This window comes from Columba livia, chromosome 12, assembly GCF_036013475.1.
Source record: "Columba livia isolate bColLiv1 breed racing homer chromosome 12, bColLiv1.pat.W.v2, whole genome shotgun sequence".
Classification (NCBI taxonomy): Eukaryota; Metazoa; Chordata; class Aves; order Columbiformes; family Columbidae; genus Columba; species Columba livia.
Genome location: NC_088613.1, coordinates 20,103,705 through 20,124,968, shown reverse-complemented (window position 1 = coordinate 20,124,968; position 21,264 = coordinate 20,103,705). Strand labels below are relative to the sequence as shown.

The 21,264-nt window shown below is 52.2% G+C and overlaps 1 protein-coding gene across 1 annotated transcript; it reads left to right on the top strand.

Moving 5' to 3' along the window:
- The first annotated feature begins 16,854 nt into the window (after positions 1-16,854).
- On the top strand, positions 16,855-19,271 carry LOC110360418 (brain-specific homeobox/POU domain protein 3). Its single transcript, XM_065028105.1, has 2 exons — positions 16,855-17,039; positions 17,613-19,271. The coding sequence occupies exons 1-2, from the start codon at positions 16,920-16,922 to the stop codon at positions 18,516-18,518; spliced, it is 1,026 nt and encodes a 341-aa protein (XP_064884177.1). The 5' UTR covers positions 16,855-16,919; the 3' UTR covers positions 18,519-19,271.
- Positions 19,272-21,264: the final 1,993 nt, after the last annotated feature.

Here is a 21,264-nt window from a genome sequence, read left to right as displayed (position 1 = left end):
TCACTGGCCTTGTGAGCAGCAGGTACCTAAGTCCTGCCATCCATCCACCCTCCTTTGCTTTTGTGAAACTCATCTGATTTGCTTGGACACGCTGTTTTTACTCAACTTGGGAGGTTTTCAGGTTTAGGCAAGAAAATCTCAAATCAGATAATTTCTGAAATATCCCTTCTTCTCTTCCTCTGCCATTTCTTAGTTCACCCAAGCAGACACTATCTGTAAAGCCCTACTCTCGTGTCAGGGCTGTGGCTCAGCTGCACCCCTGGTGCTAATGCATTTCTGAGGGCACTAATTAGGGCTCCCAGGAACTAGTGCACAGCAGGTTCAGCCCATCGCATGTCTGCTGGGCAAGGCCAGTGCTCACACAAGACTTTGCGTGAGCCCTCCCTGACCTGCGGGCAGCGGCTTTTCCATCTACCTCAGCCTGCCCCTGGGCTGCTTGCTGGACACTTGGCTTGTGCAGCTCCAGGTTCATCCACAAAGTCCCATCCCAGAGCCTTCTGCACCTTCTCGCAGGAACCTTTCTGCTCCTGAGTTGCTGATGCCCTTCGGGAAAACACAAGCTCCAAGGGCTGGACCTCACACCCTCAGAGCAGGAAGCTGGAGTACCTGGTTAATATTCTCCACCATCCCTGCACATCCTTTCCCCTCCAGCCCTTTTCTGCCTCCTACACGGACATCCAAGCATTTTGGAATTCAAAGATCAGCCTCTCTCTCCTCTGCCCTTCATCTCCAAAGTGCCTGCAGGGCATAGACCAGGTTAATCTGCTGGCTGCTGATCTCCCCAGTGACAGGGGATAAGAAAAGGGACAATGTGGGAAGGTCTGTGGGTCAGCCCATGGCCTGGAGGGCTCTTAACCCTTTTTTCCCCTGAGTCCTCTGGGTCCTGCCTGGAAGAATTCTGTTTGTCAGGAAGGACAATGAAGATTTATACATGAAGGTCAAATAAACCATCTCACTCAGATATTCCCCACATCATGTCCCTCCTCCTCCTCTCTGAAAAATACTGTCTCCTGTAGGCCTTGTTAGACACCTTCCTATCCTACGGCTGCAGAAGATCCAAAGCCATTTTGACACCTTACTGTTCTTGCTGTTTCGGTGCTGGGTTAGCAATTTGTGTCTGTTGTGTGTCCAAGTGCCTACCACTGTCATAGAGATGGCTGTGGACACTTGGCTGAAGCCAGCCTCACCTGGCATGGGACTTCTGGTTACAATCGTGCGGTTGCTGAACAAGACAGCTCAGAAGTAACTTGTTTGTTAAGTGCAAGGATAGAGCTCATTTCAGATTGTTTTCTTCCAAACTGTGCACTGCTTTTCAGAGAAGGAAGCTGTCCTTGAGTGGAGTGTGAGCTCCTCCAGGCAAACCCAGGGGAGAAATGCTCCTATGCCAGATCGTAGGGACACCCTGGGCTGTTCACCTGACCGCTATGAGGATGACCACAGCTGGGGAGGAAAAATGCTGAACACCAGTCTCTGAGCAACCCAAGCACCAGGGATTGCAGTGGGAGTGCTGGTGCCCTTTAGGACCAGAAAGATGGGGTTAAAAATGGGAGCAGGGTGGTGAGTGCAGTGCGAATACAGTACCTGAGACATGGAGCTGCTTTGATCCCATTCCCCAGGAGATGCAGGTACACAGGCACTGTGAAAGCACAGACAGCTTTGTCTCCTCTGAAAGGAAAGAAACCTGCTGAAGATATAAACTTTCCCTGCTTTAGATGCCTCCCCTGCACACTGCTGACACCCTGTGCTTGCTTCCCTGGAGGAGCCGGGACAAAAGCAGGTTCCTGTCACCAGATAGCCTTGCAGGGACTCCTGGCTATGGGCAACCTGCCTGGCCTGGTCCCAGGTGGCCGGGGGCACTGGGGAGGGTTTGTTTGCAGACAGGCACTTACAGCCTGGAAAGCCCGGCTGAACTGCTGCCCAAGTGCAATTTCGGCTCAGCCCTCCTTTGTCCCCAGAACAAAACCAGCCTGCACCGTACAGCTGCTGCCGTGCGCTCACAGGCCATTGTCACCTGCACAGGGGTCTGGGCTAAAATTGCCTCTTGTTTCCCACCCGCAGATGTTGGCACTCACCCTGCACCTTGGGGTGCTCCGCTTAGACCATTCCGCCCCTCACTCTGGCTCGCAGGGTGTTAGGCTGGGCTTTTCCTCTGCTGTGACCTCTGCTGGTGTGAGAGGATGGGGGAACAGGGTCGAGAGGTGCTGGGACAAGGGATCAAGTCGGGGACAAGTCTCTGGGACAGCAGTGATTGGACATGAGTGAGTCACGGAAGCTTCTGGGACCGGTGGATGAGGGACTCATTTATTCAGGCAAGCTTTTCTGCCTGCGGGTCTCCCAGAAGCAAAGCAATTTCCTCAAGTGGCTTTGACACTCGGAATTAGTCCTTGATTTGTTTTTGTTAATTTCTCTTCCCTGCTCCAGGTAAGTCAGGATTCAAGATGCTCGCGTGCTTCAGCAAGGCTCTCTCGGATCGGTGACAGCCTTTGCTCCCAGCCCCATGCAGCTCTTACGGACTTCACTGCAATGGGTCCCGCTGGCACGGGAGGATTTCCACTCCAGCCCATGCTGGCGATGCTCGATGGAGGCATCATATGGGTCACAGCCCACACTCTCCAGCTTAACAGAAAAATTATCTGGCCCAGGCAGGAAAGATGTTCCTGTTTCAGATGCTCTTGGGGGTGCTGATATGGGTTTGGTGTTGGTCAGTGACTGCTGGCTGTGGCCAAGGGGGCAAGAGCAGAACATGGGGAAGAGATGCAGTATTTGCAGTCCGAGCTGCGGGGAACATCTGTCCACCTGCAGGGACTCAGGACACAGCCTGGCTACATCTGCTAGCACCACTTTGACGAGATGACCTCTTTCTACACTGAACTTCCACCTTGTGAACAACAAGACACAGTTGTCTCTGTAGAGATTGGAGCATCGTGCCCAAGTCTTGTCTGAATCCAGGAGTTCCTACCAGGGCTGTGGACCTGGGAATGCTCCAGAGTCACTGCAGAGGCTCCTGGTGCAGTGAGATCAAAATAAACACCAGCAAAACCCTCCAGATGAATCTTTGCCAACTCAAAATGCTACCTTGAATGCTGACATGTCCTGTTTTGATGCTTTTCTTGATAGCACATGTTGACATATTTTTCATTTCACAATGCTTGAAATAAAGCCTGATGTTTCTGATCTTAAAAGTATTTTCAGTAGCTGGGAAAAGTTGAAATGAAGGTGGTGAGTTTCATAATTATCTGATAAGCTTCATGTCAGTCACTGATGATTTACGTTTAAGCTTTTTTTTCATGCACATTTGGCTTTTCTATCCTGTTTCAAAACTGGAAAAGAAATTAATTCAACCCCTCCACACCCCCCCCTTAAAAACCCCACCACCTTACCAGATTTCCTAAGGAACAGAGAATCTGATTCCGGTTCGGAGGAACACAATCTGTGTGTGTGCAAGGCTGAGATTTTTCAGTATGAAAAGGACCAGGGTGATCTGTCTAACGAGCATCATAGTAACGAGTATTTCTCATGTAAAGTATTTTCCTCTGGTCTGGTTTCAAGGTGTAGTGAATAACCCGATATTAGAAATACTCAGGAAAACTGAATAGTTTTTACTTTCATCAGGTAATCACAAACTGACATTTCTTGAGTAATTAAAAAGACAAACAAAAACAATTTCAGAAGCTAAAAGGAAGTTAGAAAATAAAAAACGTGGTCTGGAGGTCAAAAAATATTAGTTTTTTAGGTTTTTGGTTTTCCAGTAAAGAATGTTTAAAGGAATCAAAGTGTTTCCCCATGAACACTTCTGTTTAATCACAAGGGTATTTTTATGAAAATGAAAATAGTAGTGGAAAATTTTTGGTTTCCCATTTACATATACTCTCTTCAGGGGCTCAGGTTGGAAATAATCAGCTTTATAGAAGGAGGATTGGGGACATTTTGCCCATCCTTACAGCTGGGGATAGATCCCTAATGCAGGAACTGGATCTTGAGTCCAGATCCACTCCCAAAGGGTGCAGAGGGGCTGCCCGCCTTGGTGTGCTGCGGGTCTGTGTGGGCTTGTTAAACTGGTGCTGAGCTGGTGTCAGCAGGAGGCTGACAGGGATGCCCTCAGATGCCAGGGATGCTTTTGTACACGGGGGATGGTCTTGTACACAAAGACGCCCTGGGGTGCACCAGGGGTGTCCCACATGGACCAGAGCAAAGGTGCTCTGATTTAAACCCACGAGCCCTGCTCCTGCTTTTGGCATCCCACGCCTTGTCCTTCCTCCCCACCAGCTTTGCCTCCCTTCCCCCATGGCCCTCTCCTCCCCCTCGCAGGAGCTGTGCAAGTCCCGGCTCCTCCGAGGGGTAATTGAAGCAGCACGTAGAGCATATGGCCGAGCAGGGATCCCTGCTGGTGCACCAGCTGTGAACTGGGTGCTGGGAGAGAGCAGGCGGTGAGGGGCTCCCGTCCCCTGTCTGGCTGCCTCCCTCTGCCTAAGCAGTTATTCAAATGACACCTTTTAAGGAGGTCTTTGCTTTTTGGGGGTCTCCTTGGCTGTCTGGCTGCTGGGGGGGGGGCGGGGTGAGGGCAATGGTCAAGGCTTTGTCCTGGGCATCCCTGCATTGCTCTCTTCCCCTCGTACTTGGGTCCACCTTGATGGTCTTGCCCCACTCAGACCCCCAGCCTGGCTGCACTGACCCCACTTCTGTGATATCCCAGCTCTGCTACAGGATTCAGTGTCAGGTGGTGCTGTGAGGCAACTTGTGAGGCTGATGGGTATTTGCCAGCAGCCACACAGGAGTGGGTCCCCATGCACCAGGCTGTTTCCTATCAGAAGACTCCAATTTGGCAAGTGAACTTGTTCCAGCTGCTGCAGACCCTCTCTTCTGATCCCCCAGCTGGGCCTTGGTCTCCCCAAAGTTGTGTCTTTTGCCCTCCCAGGGATCCCTGAGCCTCTCTGGGGTGCAGGGTGTCAAGGCAGGAGCGGGGGTGACAGGGTGTCTGGGGTGGATTTTGCCAGCCTGTGTTCCCTCCATCACTGCCTTCAGGAGCTGTATGAAGACTAAGGTCTGTGTGAGTGATGCAGTAGGAACACATGAGCTTCTCCCTGAATCCTCCAAAGAACTTGTAATTGTATCATCCAGGATAGAGACCAAATCTTTCCCCACTTGTTGCCCTGGAACCAGATTTGGCTCTGGTACCTCTTTCCATCCTACACTGAGTACACAGCCAACACTACCATTAATGAAGGATCTCACCATTCTTTCTGTTTCCAGGGCTACCACAGCCTTCCACCTATCCATTGATAATGGCTTCATCTTCCTGGTCTGGTCTGGGTTCCCCCAGGCAGAGGAGACGTCCTTCTTCCAGCTTCTGTCTCTCCTGTCTCTTCCTGTCCCCCAGTACCAAGGACCAGGGAGGATGGGTGTTTTTTCTTGTTGCTCAAGTGGCTTCTACCCGGGAAGAGTGATCTCCACCCATGCTCCATCACTGTCTGGGCAGCAATGAACCCTGATGCCTGAGTACATGTGATATACAGTTACACTGTCTAGCTGATGGTGCCATGGCCATGTGGACTATGAGATGAAGGTGAATGGTCCAAGACATCCTGGGAACCAACCCTGAACCAACTGGCTTACAGCACAACTGGGCTTCCTTCCAAGGTGGAAACGTTTGGGATGGGACATCTCTGGTCTTCAAGATCACATCTCTACTTCCTATCAAAAGCTGAGGAGATTAAAAAGGCTCCAGTCCCTCCAGCACCTGCCAGGCTCATCTTCTAGGATGATCACTGAGCTTCTCCCTCTGGGTGTAAGGACAATGTCCCAGCCACCAATGCTAGACTCCCAGCTGGTTCCCCACGGAAGGGAGGTGGCAGGGGGAGACTCTTTATTGAAAAGAAAGGCGCTTCATTTGGACCAATTATTCTCAAACTGAGGTGGAGGGAACCATCATTTCAGCATTTCCTTTTTTTCCCCTCCTTTTACATTTGTTGTGTGTGTTTTTTTAACACTCTGGCAATGGCTGAATATCACACAAGTGCCCTGTCAAGAGATATATTCAATAAACACTTGACACACAAGCTCAGGAATACATGGCCCGTGGCAAACATGAATTATTCAAATGGAAATCAAGATAATTTTGCTTCTAACTCAGAAAACCAAGACTCTCTCTTTCCTTCCTTATTTTTCCTCCCTTTCTCTCCTCATTTTCTTCCTGTCCTTTCTTCCTTTCTTTCATTCTGTCTTTCTTTTTTCTTATAATTTCTTTCTTGTTCTTTTCTTTTCCCTCTCTCTCTTGCTGGAAATCCTAACTACATTAATTTCTAGAGAGCCTCCTTTGCTGAATATAGCAAGGCAAGGACCAGAAGGAATGTCCTTTGGATGAGGAGACAGTCTGCATGCTTGTGTCCCGGGGCTGCTGTACTCCTTTGGCTAACGCTCATGAGCAGTGGGACCCCTGTGGCTGAGTGCCATGAAGGTGCTATTGCAGATAGATGTTCCATCATCCATCCAAAAACTAACCTCTTAGTCAAACATGGCTTTTTTGGGAGAAGCAGGATGTCAAAAGTGGCCTTTGAGTTCTTTCCTAGATGGCTGGGCCTTTCTTCTGCTCAAATATGTCTCCCACCAGCTGTGGGAGTTGGTCAGGATGGGATAGGCTTACGGCATGAGGAGTCTGGGATTTGGGTGTCGCATGGGCAGAGCTGCCCGGGGAACTCTGCTCTAGGAGGACCTGGGCTGGACTCATGGGACTGGGGATTAACAGTAGGCTGAAGAGCTGAAAAAATGTAGAACAGGGCCACAAAGTAGAAATGAAAGTGATGACCAAAGCTAGAGGAAAGGAAGGGATCTCTATTCCTACCTCTACTGATGATGTCCCTTTCCCTTCCTCTCACACTCTCTCATTTCTTAGCTGATCAGCACCAGGTGGTATCAAAGGCACTGGCTCATGGCAGCTCTTCCTCAGGTCAGGACTAAACAGGCACTGAAGTCCTGTTGTTTACTGAGAAGAGCCGGAGGTGACTCTTAGGAAGGCTTTAGAAACGGGATGCCTTGACCAGAGTTGTGGGCAGCCGAAGGGGCATTGCCCTGTTGTCTCATACCATCTGGAAAGTCTCTTTCTGGCTGTTCATGGAGCTCTCTTCCACAGACTGGTTGAGCTTAATTTGGACTGATTTGGACTAATGACTTGGTGTTGGGAGCACTGCCTGCTCTGATGTGGGCTGAGATTCTCTACTGAATCGTGGCACAGAAAATAACTGTAAGAGTTTGTTTCTGCACAGAAGCATGCTGGATTTTGATATGGTGTTTTGGGTTACAAGGAAATACAACACACTTGGGCCCTCCAGGCACACAAGAGACTGTTCCAAATGGCACTTTCTGGGCTACACAGGCTTTGAGGTGCACAGACACATGTAGCAATGCTGTTCCCATCCATGTCTGCAGTGCTTTAGGAGCCACGGGGCTACAAGATGGGTTAGAAGAAGAGAAGTGATCACATCAGCGGTCCACAGGGTCTCAGCCACCAGGTCCTGGCAGACCCTGATAGAAGTTAAGACAGTGAAGATGCTTTCCACACATTTCATGGCTGCTTTCATCTGGTCAAAGCTGTTAACTCTTTTACAGCTCCTCTTCCTCCCTTCCCTGGTAACATCCCCCCCGGGTGGGAGTAGGCTCCAGCCAGCTCCATCCTTCCTTCCTCTCCTTTTCTTCAACGCTGCTAGCAATGCCGGAGTTTCCCCGTTCCTGGTGAATGGCCGTGGTTAGTTGTGAGGTTGGGACTGGCTGTCAGCCAATCACAGCCCAGTAGCAGGGATCTAATAGCCTCGGCGCCAGTCATTTAAGAGGAAGGAGAATATAGGTCATCAGTGACATCATCTCTCGGAAAGGTGGGGGGGGAGTTGAGAGGAGAGGGGGAAGCAATCGTTTAAATTTGGAGAGGAGCTAACTGGAAATTTGGGCCATCAGGAGAATAATGGGCCGAGAGGAAGACATGGGGATATTAATAGAGCTGGTTTCTGTAAGAGCTAGAGCGAGCAGCAAGGGATGGAGAACCACAGAGAGCCTCCGTGTCGGCAAGCGTGCGTTTGCCAGAGCAGGCTGGGAGCCCCCAGGGGCTTGGGAGCATCAGCCTGGATTCCTCCATGGCCGCGCTCTGCAAAACCTCCCCCGGCATCCTGGAGCCCCAGCAGGTCTCTCCTCCTGCTCCTCACCCAGTGGTCTTCCATCCCCCCTCCATTCCATCCTGACCAGCCACCTCTGCCTCACAGCCACAGAAATGCCCTGAGAAATCCCAGCGGGTCCGTGGGGACCAGTGTGGATCTTGGTGTGGGTCCCATTTGGTGAACTGAGACCAGTTCCCTTCATCTGCAGCCCCACAGTGTTTCCATGCTAAATCAGGCAGATGCAACACCCCCAGGCAACTTCTGGTTGCATTTGTAGATTGCGATCCTTGACAGCCTCTCTGTGCTCACTCAACAGGGGCCCAGAGAGACTGTGGTATTTCCATCCTTGGAGATGTTCAAACCTCCTTATACAAAGCCCTGAGCAACCTGCTCTCACTGGCCCTACTTCAAAGAGGTTGTTGGCCTGGAGACTTCCATGTATCTCTTCCACATCTGGGACTCTATAACCCTTCAAAGGGAAGACGACCTGCAGACACCACCTCTCCTGGGACATGACTTGGACATCCTTTTCTAGAGGGCAACAGAGTTAGGTCATGGTTGGATTCGGTGATCTTGAGGGTCTCTTCCAGCCTAAATGATTCTACGATCTCCTTCACTTGATAGACATCCAAGAGGTACATCTCAGAGCAGGGCTGTGTCTGGCTAGGTCGGTAAGTTGGAACAGTGCTGAGGAACAGCCCCCTTGGGTGCCCAAACTCTCTTAGCAGCATCTTACACTATCAGTACACTCCCTGGTGTGGTTTGGCCTGTGGTTTGCCACAGCAAACTGGGGGTGTTCTCATGGCACAGCACAGGTCCCAGAAAGGAACCTGAGCAAATCAAGGGTGTCAAGCAGTGGGGACACAGGTCATTCCACATTTTTCTGCCTCTGGACCAAACACACCTTAATGCCTTTCACTCCTATAAGCTCTCACTGCTCCTGAACTATGGCCATCTCAATTAATTCCCCACCACCCGTGAGTGTGCTGCACTGCTGTGGCACCGTGATGGAGGAGAGCAGGAGAGGGGCAGTGCTGCCAGCTGAAAAAGATGCAGGAGTTGAATATGTATGAAGAGGGGAGAGGGAAAGGAAGGGGGTGTTCCCGTTGTTAAATATTTACCATCCCAGGCTGGTGATGTGATATTTCCTACCCTCTAGGAATTCCTAGGGACTGGCAAGGTGGACCAGAGAGGAAGAAGGGCTTTCCCTCAGCCTTATCTAAACAGCAAAACCTTGTCCCCATGCCAGAGGTGTTTGAGGTCTTGGGGTCAGCGCTGTCCCTGGAAAGGTCTGACATTCCACGTGGGATGTGGAAGCAGTTAATCCTTTGCTTGTCAAGGCAAGGTGGTGCTGGGGTGGGCTTGGACAGGCTCTGTCACAGCTGGCCAAAGCAGGGATGTGGGGTTTCCTCCCAGCTGGGAGAGGAAGGAGAAAAGTGCTTCATTCCTTGTGGAAGAAAGTCCAGTGGGGCAGTTTATTAATTCAACTTTCCCTTCTCCTTTAGCAACAAAACAGTCACAGCAACCGTCGCAGACTGTCTTCTGGGAGCTCCTTCTTCTCTGCTGAGAACCGCCTCTTTCCTTTTCTTCATCAGTATCCTCCAGTAACCACTAAACTCTGCGACAGTGAAGGCCCTTAAAAGAGAGGTCCCCTTACAACCAAGGAAGATTTGTGCATGTTTCCCCTTAGTTTTCCAAACAAACTGAGCTGCTGAACAGTGCAGAGGAAACAGCATGAGCTCAGGTAGATCCCCAAGCCAGTGAACAGGCTTTGTAAGCAGCTGTGCATCTCCCAGGGGCAGATTACTCAAGCACTTTGCTGTTCTTCTCTTAGCCTGGGCTAAGGGACTGTTGTCTTCCTGGGAACAGACCTGCCACTGGCAAAAGCTGGAGTGGAAACAGCCAGGAGCTGTGCAGCGTCAAACACTGCTCTTCTGACCAGTTTTCAGGCTGGGCTGCACTGCTGCAAATAGAGACCAGTGAGGTACAGTGGGGAGGAAGGTCACAGTATGTTCGTCCCATGGAGGACAGTCAAGTAGAAGTGTATGGGACAGGCGTAAGACGTTTTTCACCTCTCTGCACCCACCTCATGCTCAGGTCATTCAGTTTGTCCACCTGGCATGATAGTACTGTAAAAGCTGTAAGAGGTCAGTTTGGGGCTGGACTGTATAAGCTGAGACCCCTGAATTTTTTGCAGTCCATCTCTGCTGCTGGCACCCACAGACCCTGTGCTGTCCTGCCCACCTCCCCTGTATCCCCATCCCATTCACTATCCTGCAGCCAAGGTTTGAGCCAAGGCCAGACCATCCTGCACCCAAAGGACACCGTTGTAAAGCCACTGTGATCCAGGACAGGGAGCTGCCCTGGGGCCAACACCTCCAAGCCACGAGCACAGCCTTGCCAATAGCAAAAACTGCTTTTCCAGCTCAGGAAAATGCTTGGGCTTCTTATGTAAAAATAAGTCTGCTGGTACAGGGGAAGCGTCCCTGTTTTCTAGTGGGAAGCACACATTCCCACAGAACACAAGCACACCCCAAAGTGGGCTAACACATGCCCTTTGCAGTCTGCATGGGCTTAAAACGAGCATGCTCAGCACCAGTTACACAATAGAAAGGGCTCAGGTACTCTCTGGCTGCAAATACATTTGATACACTGAAAGGGTTGCGGGAGCGTATCAGACAAAGTTCCTTACTTTGCTCAGGCAGCCTATCAAATATTTAACGGGCTGCCATAGGCAATTACATTAGAGGAGATAGTTAAACACCCCCTACCCTAGGGCACCCCCCTGCAATGTAAATCAAACAAATTGGACTCTTTTCACAATTGACACACACGATTTTACTTACTGTAAATAATTTAGTATTAAAAAGTCGAGCTACACTTTGCCCCATCTGGATTTTCTTTTCTCTTGCTCTCTTTCCTGCTCCGTGGAGTTGAGCAGCATGGACTCCAGGCTCCTAATGCAATAGATGGAGTGAAGGAATTTTGCTGCCTGGGTGAGCTGTTAAAAGATTCCCATTTCCTAATGGAAGAAACCACACTCAGGAAACTTGTGAAGTTGCCCATTTAAAACAGTCGGAGACGTTCCCTGCCAGCTAACAGGGGATGGGAAAAATCCCTCTCTCCGGAAGGAGTTTAGTCTATTGCTGGTTGGCATCTCCTGGGGTCATAGCAATCTCCTATAAAAGTTGGCTGAATGGTTGCATTTTTTAATTAAAAGCTATCTTTCACGATGAGGCTCAGCGGGGTTTTAATAAGGATTTTTACAAGCTGGCTTGCAGCATTGGCCTGCATGGATAGTCTTTCTCTTACACCTAGAGTGCTAGACCTGCGCATTAAAATACACTTGTGGTATTCAGGCTAAGGAACGCTCTCGTCGTCCTCAGGAGCTATTTCTGTACTCCTCCCCCAGCCTCCAGAAAAAGAGGCACTTTGAAAGCATAGGATTTTGAACCGTGACTTGATGTCATTTTCTAACTCCAGCACAGAGTTCGGACTCTGTTGAGTCTTCTGTGACACCACTATTTGCAGAGAGTAGCACGGGGTATTACTTCAGCCTGTGGTGGCTGTGTTTTTGATCTCACATCAAGCTGAAATCAGCAGAAGCACCCTGTGCAGGAGCAATGTTCTCCTCAATGCCATGAAAACACATAGATTATAGAGTTTAGTGCATCTGTTAAAAAGCACTTGGGGCTTGATTTTCTGTTCCTGCACTCAAACAGGCAATTTAAACCATCGCTCAATCACAGTGTATGAACCTCTGGCAGGCAGGGCCACTTACACATTTTCTGACAAAGCAAATTTTCATCAGAAAATGTAAATTCCAATGAGATTGAAACATTTAATCCCCAAACATCTTAATTTTGATGGGTGGATCCTCCCCAGAGTTTCCACAGATGGCAATGGGCTGTGTCAGAGCTGTCAAGCTGCCAAGTGGGGCAGAGGGAATGGGCTAACAGGACTGGTGGCCCTGGGACAGCGAGGATGCTGCTAGAGGCTGGGCAGAGCCACAGGCAGGGACCAGGACGGCTGGGGGTAGCGAGAACTATTGGCTATTTGAGGCTGAAATGAAGTATAAATCTAAAATTTCCAGTGCACTAGAAATTCACCATTTTTGGCTACTTCCACCTGCTCAGGTCCTGGGAAGGACCACAAAGAGAGGGGAGCAGGGGAGAAGGTTCTCCTTTCCTGTCACACTGGCCTGGTGGGTGGACCACCCTCCATGCACTGTTCTCCCGGTCTCTACATCACCCCACACATCATTTTCTAGGGGCAGTCCTGCCAGTCCATACATACAGGTCAGCAGCTGTCCCCTAATGTCTCTACTCACGCTTTGGGGTGACACCCACCCCTGGCTACCCATCGGCATTGTCACCTTTACCTGCCTGCTGCTGGAACATGTGTCTGAGCTGGAACAGACTGAGCCTGGGACAGCTGAGCCAGAGTTTCACTGATGAGAAGAAAGTGGCAGTGGTCACCTGGGGACAAGGCCATTTCCAGCCAACACAGCTGTCTGCTTGGGAAGGGCCCCTGTGCCACATCACCCTGCAGAAAGCTGTGTCCCTTTTCCACCCGATCCTCTCCTGGAAACCTGGAAAGCCGTGTTGCCTCTGCTCTGTGTTAGTGTTATGTTGGAAGCTGTTAATCGCTGCCAGCAGGTTTAATTGGTAGCTAGAACACACAGACCCCATTAAAGCCCACGAGGGTGCCAAGGGCTCTCATTCAGGCACAAATGAAGGAGCAATCAAACCCACTTAGGTAATAAAAACAGCTGGAGTCTGGAGGCAACTGCCTGAGGCACCAAACCACATGGCAGGCAGGACAATCCTCTAAAAAGTCTGCATTGAGTTGTCATTTGATTGAAAAACGTAGGGATTAGGCGGAGTGTTACAAGATTTCATTGGTGAGAGACAGGAAGCCAGACAGAAACTATGGGTCATCTTCAAAAGGCAACAGACAGATGGAGTTTCTTGAACATACACATTGCTGGTGAGAGTCTCCAAGATTAGTTTCCAGTGGGAACGACAAATGAGAGCATCTGATGTAGATATCATGATACCCACAATATCGACAATATCCCTGGTCCTTTTTGCCAATTTTTCGTGCCATGGCAGATAACCACCACATCTGTACATCACAAAGAGCAACAAAAAGTCAAAGGGCTTTCTGGCTTTTCATTTCTGTGTAGGGATTTATCTCAGAAAGGATTCCCAAAGCCAACTCTTGGGGTGCCAGCTCTTGGCCTGGAAGGTGGCCTCCCCCCAGAAGGAGTTTGTTTCCAAATAATTCAGATCATAAGGCTCTTTATTCAGTGTGTTTATTTGGTCTTTGATCCTGACTCTCCTATCTTTTATCCTTATTCTGGTGAAATACCTCCTGCTTCACAGGAGTTACTGTTACAAATGGATAAGAGAGGGGAATCTGGACTGTTGCTTCTATGGAGTGATCAGGGGGTAAACCTAGTATATACACGAGGAGACTACAGTGAGTGCTGGAAGCTGCCCCACATTACTCAAGAAAGCCATAGCTGAGCATTAGCAATCACCTGAAAGTTTGGGCCATTCCTTGCAAAGTAGATTATAAAGATTCAGAAGTGCAAAGGGCTAAAGAAACAACCAGTACACAGTTGCTGTGAAAGTAATTTAGCTGTTAGTTATTATTGCTGCTGTAGAAAATTACCTTCTTATTTGGTGCTTTGCTTTGTTTTTGCACATCCTGGTTGTAAGATGCCTATTTTTCCCAAGCCAGGAGGAACCTGGTAACACCTAAACATACTGAGAGGCTTTCGCACAGCTCATATGGAGAGCACCTGCTCTTTTCCCTGCTGGGGTCAACCCACAAATCCATGCAGGAGCTGGTAGGAGGAGAGGTTCATCCATGGAACGGAGCTGGGAGGGGGTTTCTGCTGTCACCGTGGTGCCCCACTGTGTCCCTACCTGTGTTGCACGTGTCTGTCACTGCTAGTGTGTGCAGAGATGTGCTTGGGGATCCTACCCTGAGTAGCTCTTGCTCAAAATGTTCATTGCCAAGACAAAGCAAGTCCAGGGCAAGATGCTCAGGGGTGTGATGAAGAGACACTCAAAGGGTGGAGGCTTGGCTGTTTGGAGAAGAGATCTGCTGAACAGGGGAATGAAAAGCAGGGAACACCATCTGTTTATTATCTGTCTTTCCTAGATGAATACCCAAGATCCAAGGCTAGTCAAGTCTTTGAGCTGGCCTGGGACAGTGGTTCTACTGCTCCAGCAATTGTTTCAGTGGTTGGAAGTGTGGAAAATGAGATGAGAAATGGCTTAATGCACAGGAAAATGTATTTCTGTGCTTCCTGCTGAGCTCACTAGCTTTGTGCTGTCCATGATGCTTCATGGAGTCCTGAGTTTCCTGGAGGTGTGTAAACCCAGGTGCTGAGTCCCTTAAAGAAGAGATTCGCATCTGACTTCTCCAGCTGACTCTTTGAGCGACGTGCAGAAGAGGAATATGCCCAGGTGTATTCCCAGTCCTCAACCTCCTGGGCACATTCTGGGGCAGAGTCTGGAGTCAGTTCCTTGCAGCAAAAAGCAGCTCAGGACAAGGTTTGCTTCCTTCAGCACAGTTAAATCCTGGGTTAGGGACTGAACTGCTCTCTCCAGCTTTCCTTGTCTGAGCTGCTGAAATGCAGAGAGTGAGGAGAAAGAAGACAGAGAGGTTTCCAAGAAGAGCTGAGAAAAAGAAATTATGAAATACCCTGACAAAAGCTTGTGGCTGTCACAAGAGAGTTAGCAAATCCAGGAGCTGTAAGCTGAAGGGGAAAGAAAGTGCCTGGGCCCACTGCAGAGCACCCTAGGGGGACAATTCCCCTTTGCAGTAATTCTCCCTGAGTCTCCATGTACAGAAAGCTTCCAGGGAACCTTTCTGGCAGCCGCTCTCCTCTGCCCATCACCTGATGGTGTAATCTCTCCGCAAGCAGCAGAGGGGAGACCATGACTCAGAGAGCTGCACTGAGAGCAAGCAGGAGGGGAAGAGGCTTTGGAGCTCCTGCCTGCTCTTGCCTGCAGATAGTCAGAGCATCAGCACTTTGACAGGCCACACTGCTGGGCCTGGTGGCCTCTGGCACATGTAGGACACTTCAATGAACCGGACAATCTGTCTGGACCATGGTGTGTAGGGGCTGCCATAGACCCTCTCCCATCTCTCAGGCCACGCAGGACAGGGCTTTCCTGGCAGCATCATCGTGCTGATGCAGTTCTTCCCCCAGGCAGAGTACTCCAGAGTTAGGATTCATCCCCCTGTGGCCTCTCTTCCGCCCCTCTGTGCCAGCAATGTGCTACAAGGGTCTAATTTATGGACCTTCTCTCTGCAGAAGCATCGTTGCTGTGCCTGAATCTGGGTAGCAACACACATGGTGATGGTTGCCTTCGAAGTCTCCTGTCACTGGATATGAGCTTTCCTCATGCATGTCCAGACCCAAAGAACCATCTTTTGGGGGCCACTTCAGCCCCTCAGGCAACACTGCAATTAGGTAAGAATTTTCCTTTCCATGTGACACTTGTTGACTTTGTTTGACCCAAGGTGTCCCCATGAGAAAGGACATCTTAGAGGATGCTGTGTGCAGACTCTGTAGAGAAGAGGGTGAGTGGGAGAGTGGCCAAGAAAATGTATACTAGCCCTTTCTCCTGAAACACCTGTGCCGTGTAAAGTCATCCTTACACTCATTGCTGGGACTGGATTTTCTGAGCCGCATAAACACACACTGTTCCCTTGAGAAGGCATTTGTTCTGAGCATGACCAAGCACCCTCCTGTCCTCCATCAACCCCCGTGGTCATCTGCCCCGTCTCCAGCAGGTGCTGGGGTTCCCCCTCCATCAGCCCCCCTGCTCTGGGCTGACAGTGCTGCTGCCTGTCACAGGAAGACTGTCAGGCTGGAGCAGTTGCAAAGAGACATACAGACATTAAGCCCATGGGACACTGCACGGGCAGGAGGATTTGGGTAATCAAGCCAGGTATCCTCGTTGGAAAAGGGGAAAAAAAAAAAAAAAAAAAGTGGGTGAAACTTCTTATTTCGTTGTTTTTATGCTTTTTAACCCGAGGAACTTTTTCCCTTCGGAAAGAGGGAAGGGGGAGTCAGGAAGGCTTCTGCTCACATCAGGGCTCGGATCTGATCTGCTCCCCGAATTCCCCGGTTCAAAGGCAGCCCAGAGCCGCGGGCAGGGACCCGACAGGGGGTTGGCCAGAGTCGGGGGGGCGGGCAGGGACCGGGGAGAGCTGGACAGGAGCCGGGCAGGGGGCTCGTCAGGGCGGACAGAGCCGGGCAGGAGGATGCAGCCGGGGAGCATCACCGGCCGTGGCCGTGCCGTACCGTTCCGTGCCGAGCCGCGGGGCTGCTCGACGGCGGCGGCCCGGGACAGGAGAGGGGCCCGGCGGCGGCAGCACCGGCCCGGCACCGCTCGCCTCCCTCGCCGCCGCTGCGAGCTTCAGGGAGCCCGGAGCGATACCCCCACATCCCTGCGACGGGACGGGGGGGACCGGTAGAGCGGCGCAGCGGTGAGGACCCCGGGGCTGTGCAGTACCGGGGAGTGTGGGGGGGGCCGAGCCCCAGTTTGGGGGATACAACCGGAGAGGGGGGCTGAGCTCACTGCCCGGGGGCGGGCGGTGGGAGGTTCCTCCCGCGACCCGTCCAATGAGCGGACGGGGGGGCGGGGGGGCCGGGCTATAATGCCATTGATACCGGGCGGTGGAAACAGACAATACCGCGCCCCCGGAGCCGGGCTGCCCGGAGCGCCCCTGCCCCGTTCCTCTCCCACCATGATGTCCATGAACAGCAAGCAGGCGTTCAGCATGCACCCCATCCTGCACGAGCCCAAGTACCCCCACCTGCACACCAGCTCCGAAGCCATCCGCAGAGCCTGCCTGCCCGCCCCCCAGGTAAGCCGCACCTCGGCGGGGCTCCGCGCTCCCCCCGGGATGGGTTTCGGGGGTCCACCCTGCGCTGCGCTCTCCCCAACTTACTTTCTGTCTGGGTTTGGGGTTTTGGGAGGTCACAGCCCTCCCGCAGCGCCGTCGGTCCGGCGGGCTGGGGGCTGTCCCTGTCACCGAGGGTGCTCGGAGCTGGGAGAGGGAAGGCGGGGGAAGAGCCGGGGGCCCCGTCCCTGGCTGGGGGGGAACAGCCGTCCAGCCCGCTGCCATCCGGCGGAGCAGGAGCTCTGCGGGACTCCCGCCGGCTCCCTTCCCTGCTGCGGCTGCTCTCTTTTTTGGGAAGGTGATCCCGGAGGGACGGGTGGGTGCCCAGGGTCTGACACCCTGCTCCTGGTCCTTTTATTTATGGGGAAGTGGGAAGCGGGTTGAACTCCGTTCATCTTACCTGTCCCAGGCACTGCTGGAGGGGCAGAGTGGAATCTCTGTAACACTGCCTTCCTTTTAATCCTCTTCCACTTTTCTGGTTTGTTTTTGCTCCCACTTTTATTCCACCCCCCTCCCCCTCCCCCCGGCCCCATCCAGATCCAGGGTAACATTTTTGCGGGCTTTGATGAGACCTTGCTGCGGGGTGCTGAGGCTCTGGCCGCTGTGGATATAGTATCGCAGAAAACCCACCCCTTCAAGCCAGATGCCACCTACCACACCATGAGCAGTGTGTCCTGCACTCCTACCTCATCCTCCGTCCACCTGCACCACCCGTCTGTGCTGACCACTCACCATCCCCACCACCACCACCACCAGCCCTCCCAGGGCCTGGATGGCGAGCTGCTGGACCACCTCAACTCTGCCCTCCCGCTCGGAGGGGTGCCGGGCCCGGACGTGGGCTCCACACCTTCACACCCTCACTCCCACATGTCGGCCATCAACCACATGGCCCACCACTCCCAGCCTATGAACATGTCCCACCCCCATGGCCTCGCTTCCCACGCTGTCATCTCCGGCCCCGAGACGGAGACGGACCCCCGGGAGCTGGAGTCCTTCGCCGAGCGGTTCAAGCAGCGGAGGATCAAGCTGGGGGTGACCCAGGCAGACGTGGGCTCTGCATTGGCCAACTTGAAGATCCCCGGGGTGGGCTGCCTTAGCCAAAGCACAATCTGCAGGTTTGAGTCCCTCACCTTGTCCCACAACAACATGGTGGCCCTCAAGCCCATCCTAGAAGCGTGGCTGGAGGAGGCCGAGAGGGCTCAGAGGGAGAAAATGACCAAACCAGAGATCTACACAGGGGGTGACAAGAAACGCAAGCGCACCTCCATCGCTGCCCCTGAAAAACGCTCACTGGAGGCTTACTTTGCCGTGCAGCCGCGGCCTTCCTCAGAGAAAATCGCTGCCATCGCTGAGAAGTTAGACTTGAAGAAGAACGTGGTGAGGGTCTGGTTTTGCAATCAGAGACAGAAGCAGAAAAGGATGAAATTTTCTGCCACCTACTGAAGAAGAAGCTGGGAGGGCGGTGGGGGGAGTGCCTGTTCCCCCAGCTGACCTGCCACAGTCCTGGCCCCCAGCCCCTCTGAAATGGACAGGGTTTGGGGTCGTTGGCTTTTTTTTTTTTTTGGTGTGTGTTTTAACAAAAAAAAAAAAAAAAAATTGGAAAGAAAAAAAAATAAGAAAAAGAAACCTAAAAAGGGGAAACCTGCCCAAAACGAAGCAAACAGTTTGGTGCCTGCTCCTCACCCACGGGCAAAGCGGCCCTGCTGTTATGACTGATACAGACTGCTTTTGTAGATAAAACTGGGAAAAAAAAGATGGAGAAAAATGAAAAGACAAAATGAAAGGCCGAGGGGGAGTTGCGGGGTGCCCGGAGTCAGGGCAGTGGCAGCAAGAGCCTGGCGGGTCTTTGTTGCAGCTCCTCACCCCTTCCCGGCTTGGCTGGGCAGGTGGGGGCTATGACGCCACTCTCTCCTTGGTACCTGATCCTCTTGTCTCCAAAAATTAGAAATAAAAATTAAACAAACAAGAAAGCAAGCCAGCTCGAAGCCGCCCTGGATGGCTGTAAATACAGAGGTGCTGGTCTGTTCTCCCCGCGCTCGCTGCCACGGTCCCCACGCACACACATGCACACACACGCACTTGCATGGTTTTGTTCGCTCTCCCCCGTCCCCAGCAAACCCATCGCATTTTTGGACTAACCTTTCTGTTTCTACCTCATCGGCTAAATTAAAAAAAAAATAAAAATAAAAAAAAAAAGAGGAGAAAATAATTTAAAAAAAAGATAAAATAATAATTAAAAAAAAAAAAAAGGAAAGAAAAGAATTGGCGCGTCCCTGGAGTCGCGGTTTGTTCGGGGAAAACGGAGATTTATTTTGCTTTGGTTTCACTCCAACTGTTGGCTATCCGTATTGTTTCACTGTAAAAAATCCTACGCTTCGACAATCATGTCATTCGGGCTCACAGGAGCGGCGGGACCGGCCTGGGGCCGAGGGGGTGCCCGAGCACCCCGCCCCAGCGCTCTGCGGGGGCAGCCGCCTTTGCAAATAGTGAACTCTGCACTTTCTAAGGCAAGAATACTTTTTTTTTAATTATTTTTTTGCTTTGCATATTTAATAGAGAATTTTACCTTCGTTTCCTTTTTTTTTTTTTTTTTTTTTAAATTAAACGATACTTCGTTTCGCTGTGTGTGTGCTGAACGAAATTTGGTGTCTGTGTACGCTGCAGCATTTCAAAAATAAATCATGCACGTTTTACCTCACCCTCCTGCCTCCTGCAGTTACTGGGGCCGCCGGGCACGGCTCCAGGGACCCCTCTGGCCCGGGGTCCCCCTTTCCCAGTGCGGTTCCAGACCATCCCCGCCGGTTCCCATCGGGGTGGGGGACTCGGCCCTTCCTCTTCCGTGGGGAAAGAAACGAAATTCAACTAAAGGCAACGAAACTCGGGGCAGAGCTGCTCTTCCCCACTCGGGACGCAGCAGGAGGTTCGCCCCGAGCGAGAGCATCATGTTTCGGCCACACCGGCGGTTCAAGCTGGGTCTGGAGCAGCAGGTTGCGGGGGTTTCTCCCTTTCGCCGCCCGGGACTAAACCAAACTCTGTGTATTTTGACGCCACACGTGTCGGACCCGGGGTGGGTTTTGCTTTGAAGCCCGGACCGTGCTCTCAGGGGCTAAATTCGTTGGCCGGGCTCGGGGGGAGCGCAGTCGCAGCGCCCCGGCTCTCCCGCAAACGACTGCGGGGACGGGATGTGCCCCTCGCCCCCCATTCCGCCTTCCCCGGGGGAGTCCCTCCAGGCAGCCTCTGCCACCTCCCCGGCCCTGACCGAGCTGCCACTTGAGACGGCTGAGACGGGATGTTTTAACGCCCGGCTCAGCTCATCCTCGAGTTTCATCTCCCGCAGCCGCTTGCATCGAAATCTCTCCCGAAACAAATTTAAGCTGTTCGGCAAGGGAGGGGGGTGTGGGGGAGACGGTTCCCCTTGCTGTCCTCTCTGTCCCGGGGGGGAGGAGTGGGTTTTGGTTTGCTTTGTTTTTCTATAACTTCTTCGGGGGGGGGGAACCAACCAAACGCAGGGATCCGGGGGAAGCGGGGGTGCGATGCTGCACCCCGATAACCGGGGCCCTGCAGCGATATGGAGCTGCTCCCGAGTCGGCGGATTTTACTGGGAAGGGGGGGGTGGAATAAATAGACTGAAAAGAGGGGAAAATTGCGCAGAGACCGAAATAACTGTCGGAGGAGCCGCTTCGCCTGAGCTAGCGGGGCAGGTTCTTCGGTGACGGGCAGAGCCCTGCCTGCCCTGCCTGCCCTGCCTGCACCGTGGGACCGGGACCAGCACCGTGTCCCGTGCGGCGACGGCTCCCGGGGCGACCCGGCCCGGCCCCCCCGGCCCGGACATCTGCGACCGCACGGTTCTATTCCTGGGCTCTTCGCAAACCCCATGCCCGCCTTTGTTCCTTCGCTCCGTTCCTGTTTTTTCCATGAAGCGAAAAGCGCATTTTCATAAATAGACCTTGGCCAAGTGCTGGCGATGAAATTTTAATGAAGGCTGGATGCTGAGTGCTGCCCGGGGGGGCCTTGGAGAATCAGCTCCGCACAGCATTAGCAGGGCCCTGTTCTCTCTTCCCCCCGCTTTTCCCCAGCTCTCCCTCGCAGACATAACACACTCCGGTCTGCCGCTACTCCTGCCTCGCAGCGTCCCCCCCGGCCGCCCCCTCCTCAAAGCAGAGACCCCGAGCCCTACCCGGGGTGCAGC

Coding starts and splice junctions, on each gene's coding strand:
- LOC110360418 (XM_065028105.1), top strand. CDS start 16,920: ATGATGTCCATGAACAGCAAGCAGGCGTTCAGCATGCACCCCATCCTG. Junction 17,040..17,612: donor CCTGCCTGCCCGCCCCCCAG/GTAAGCCGCACC, acceptor GGCCCCATCCAG/ATCCAGGGTAACATTTTTGC.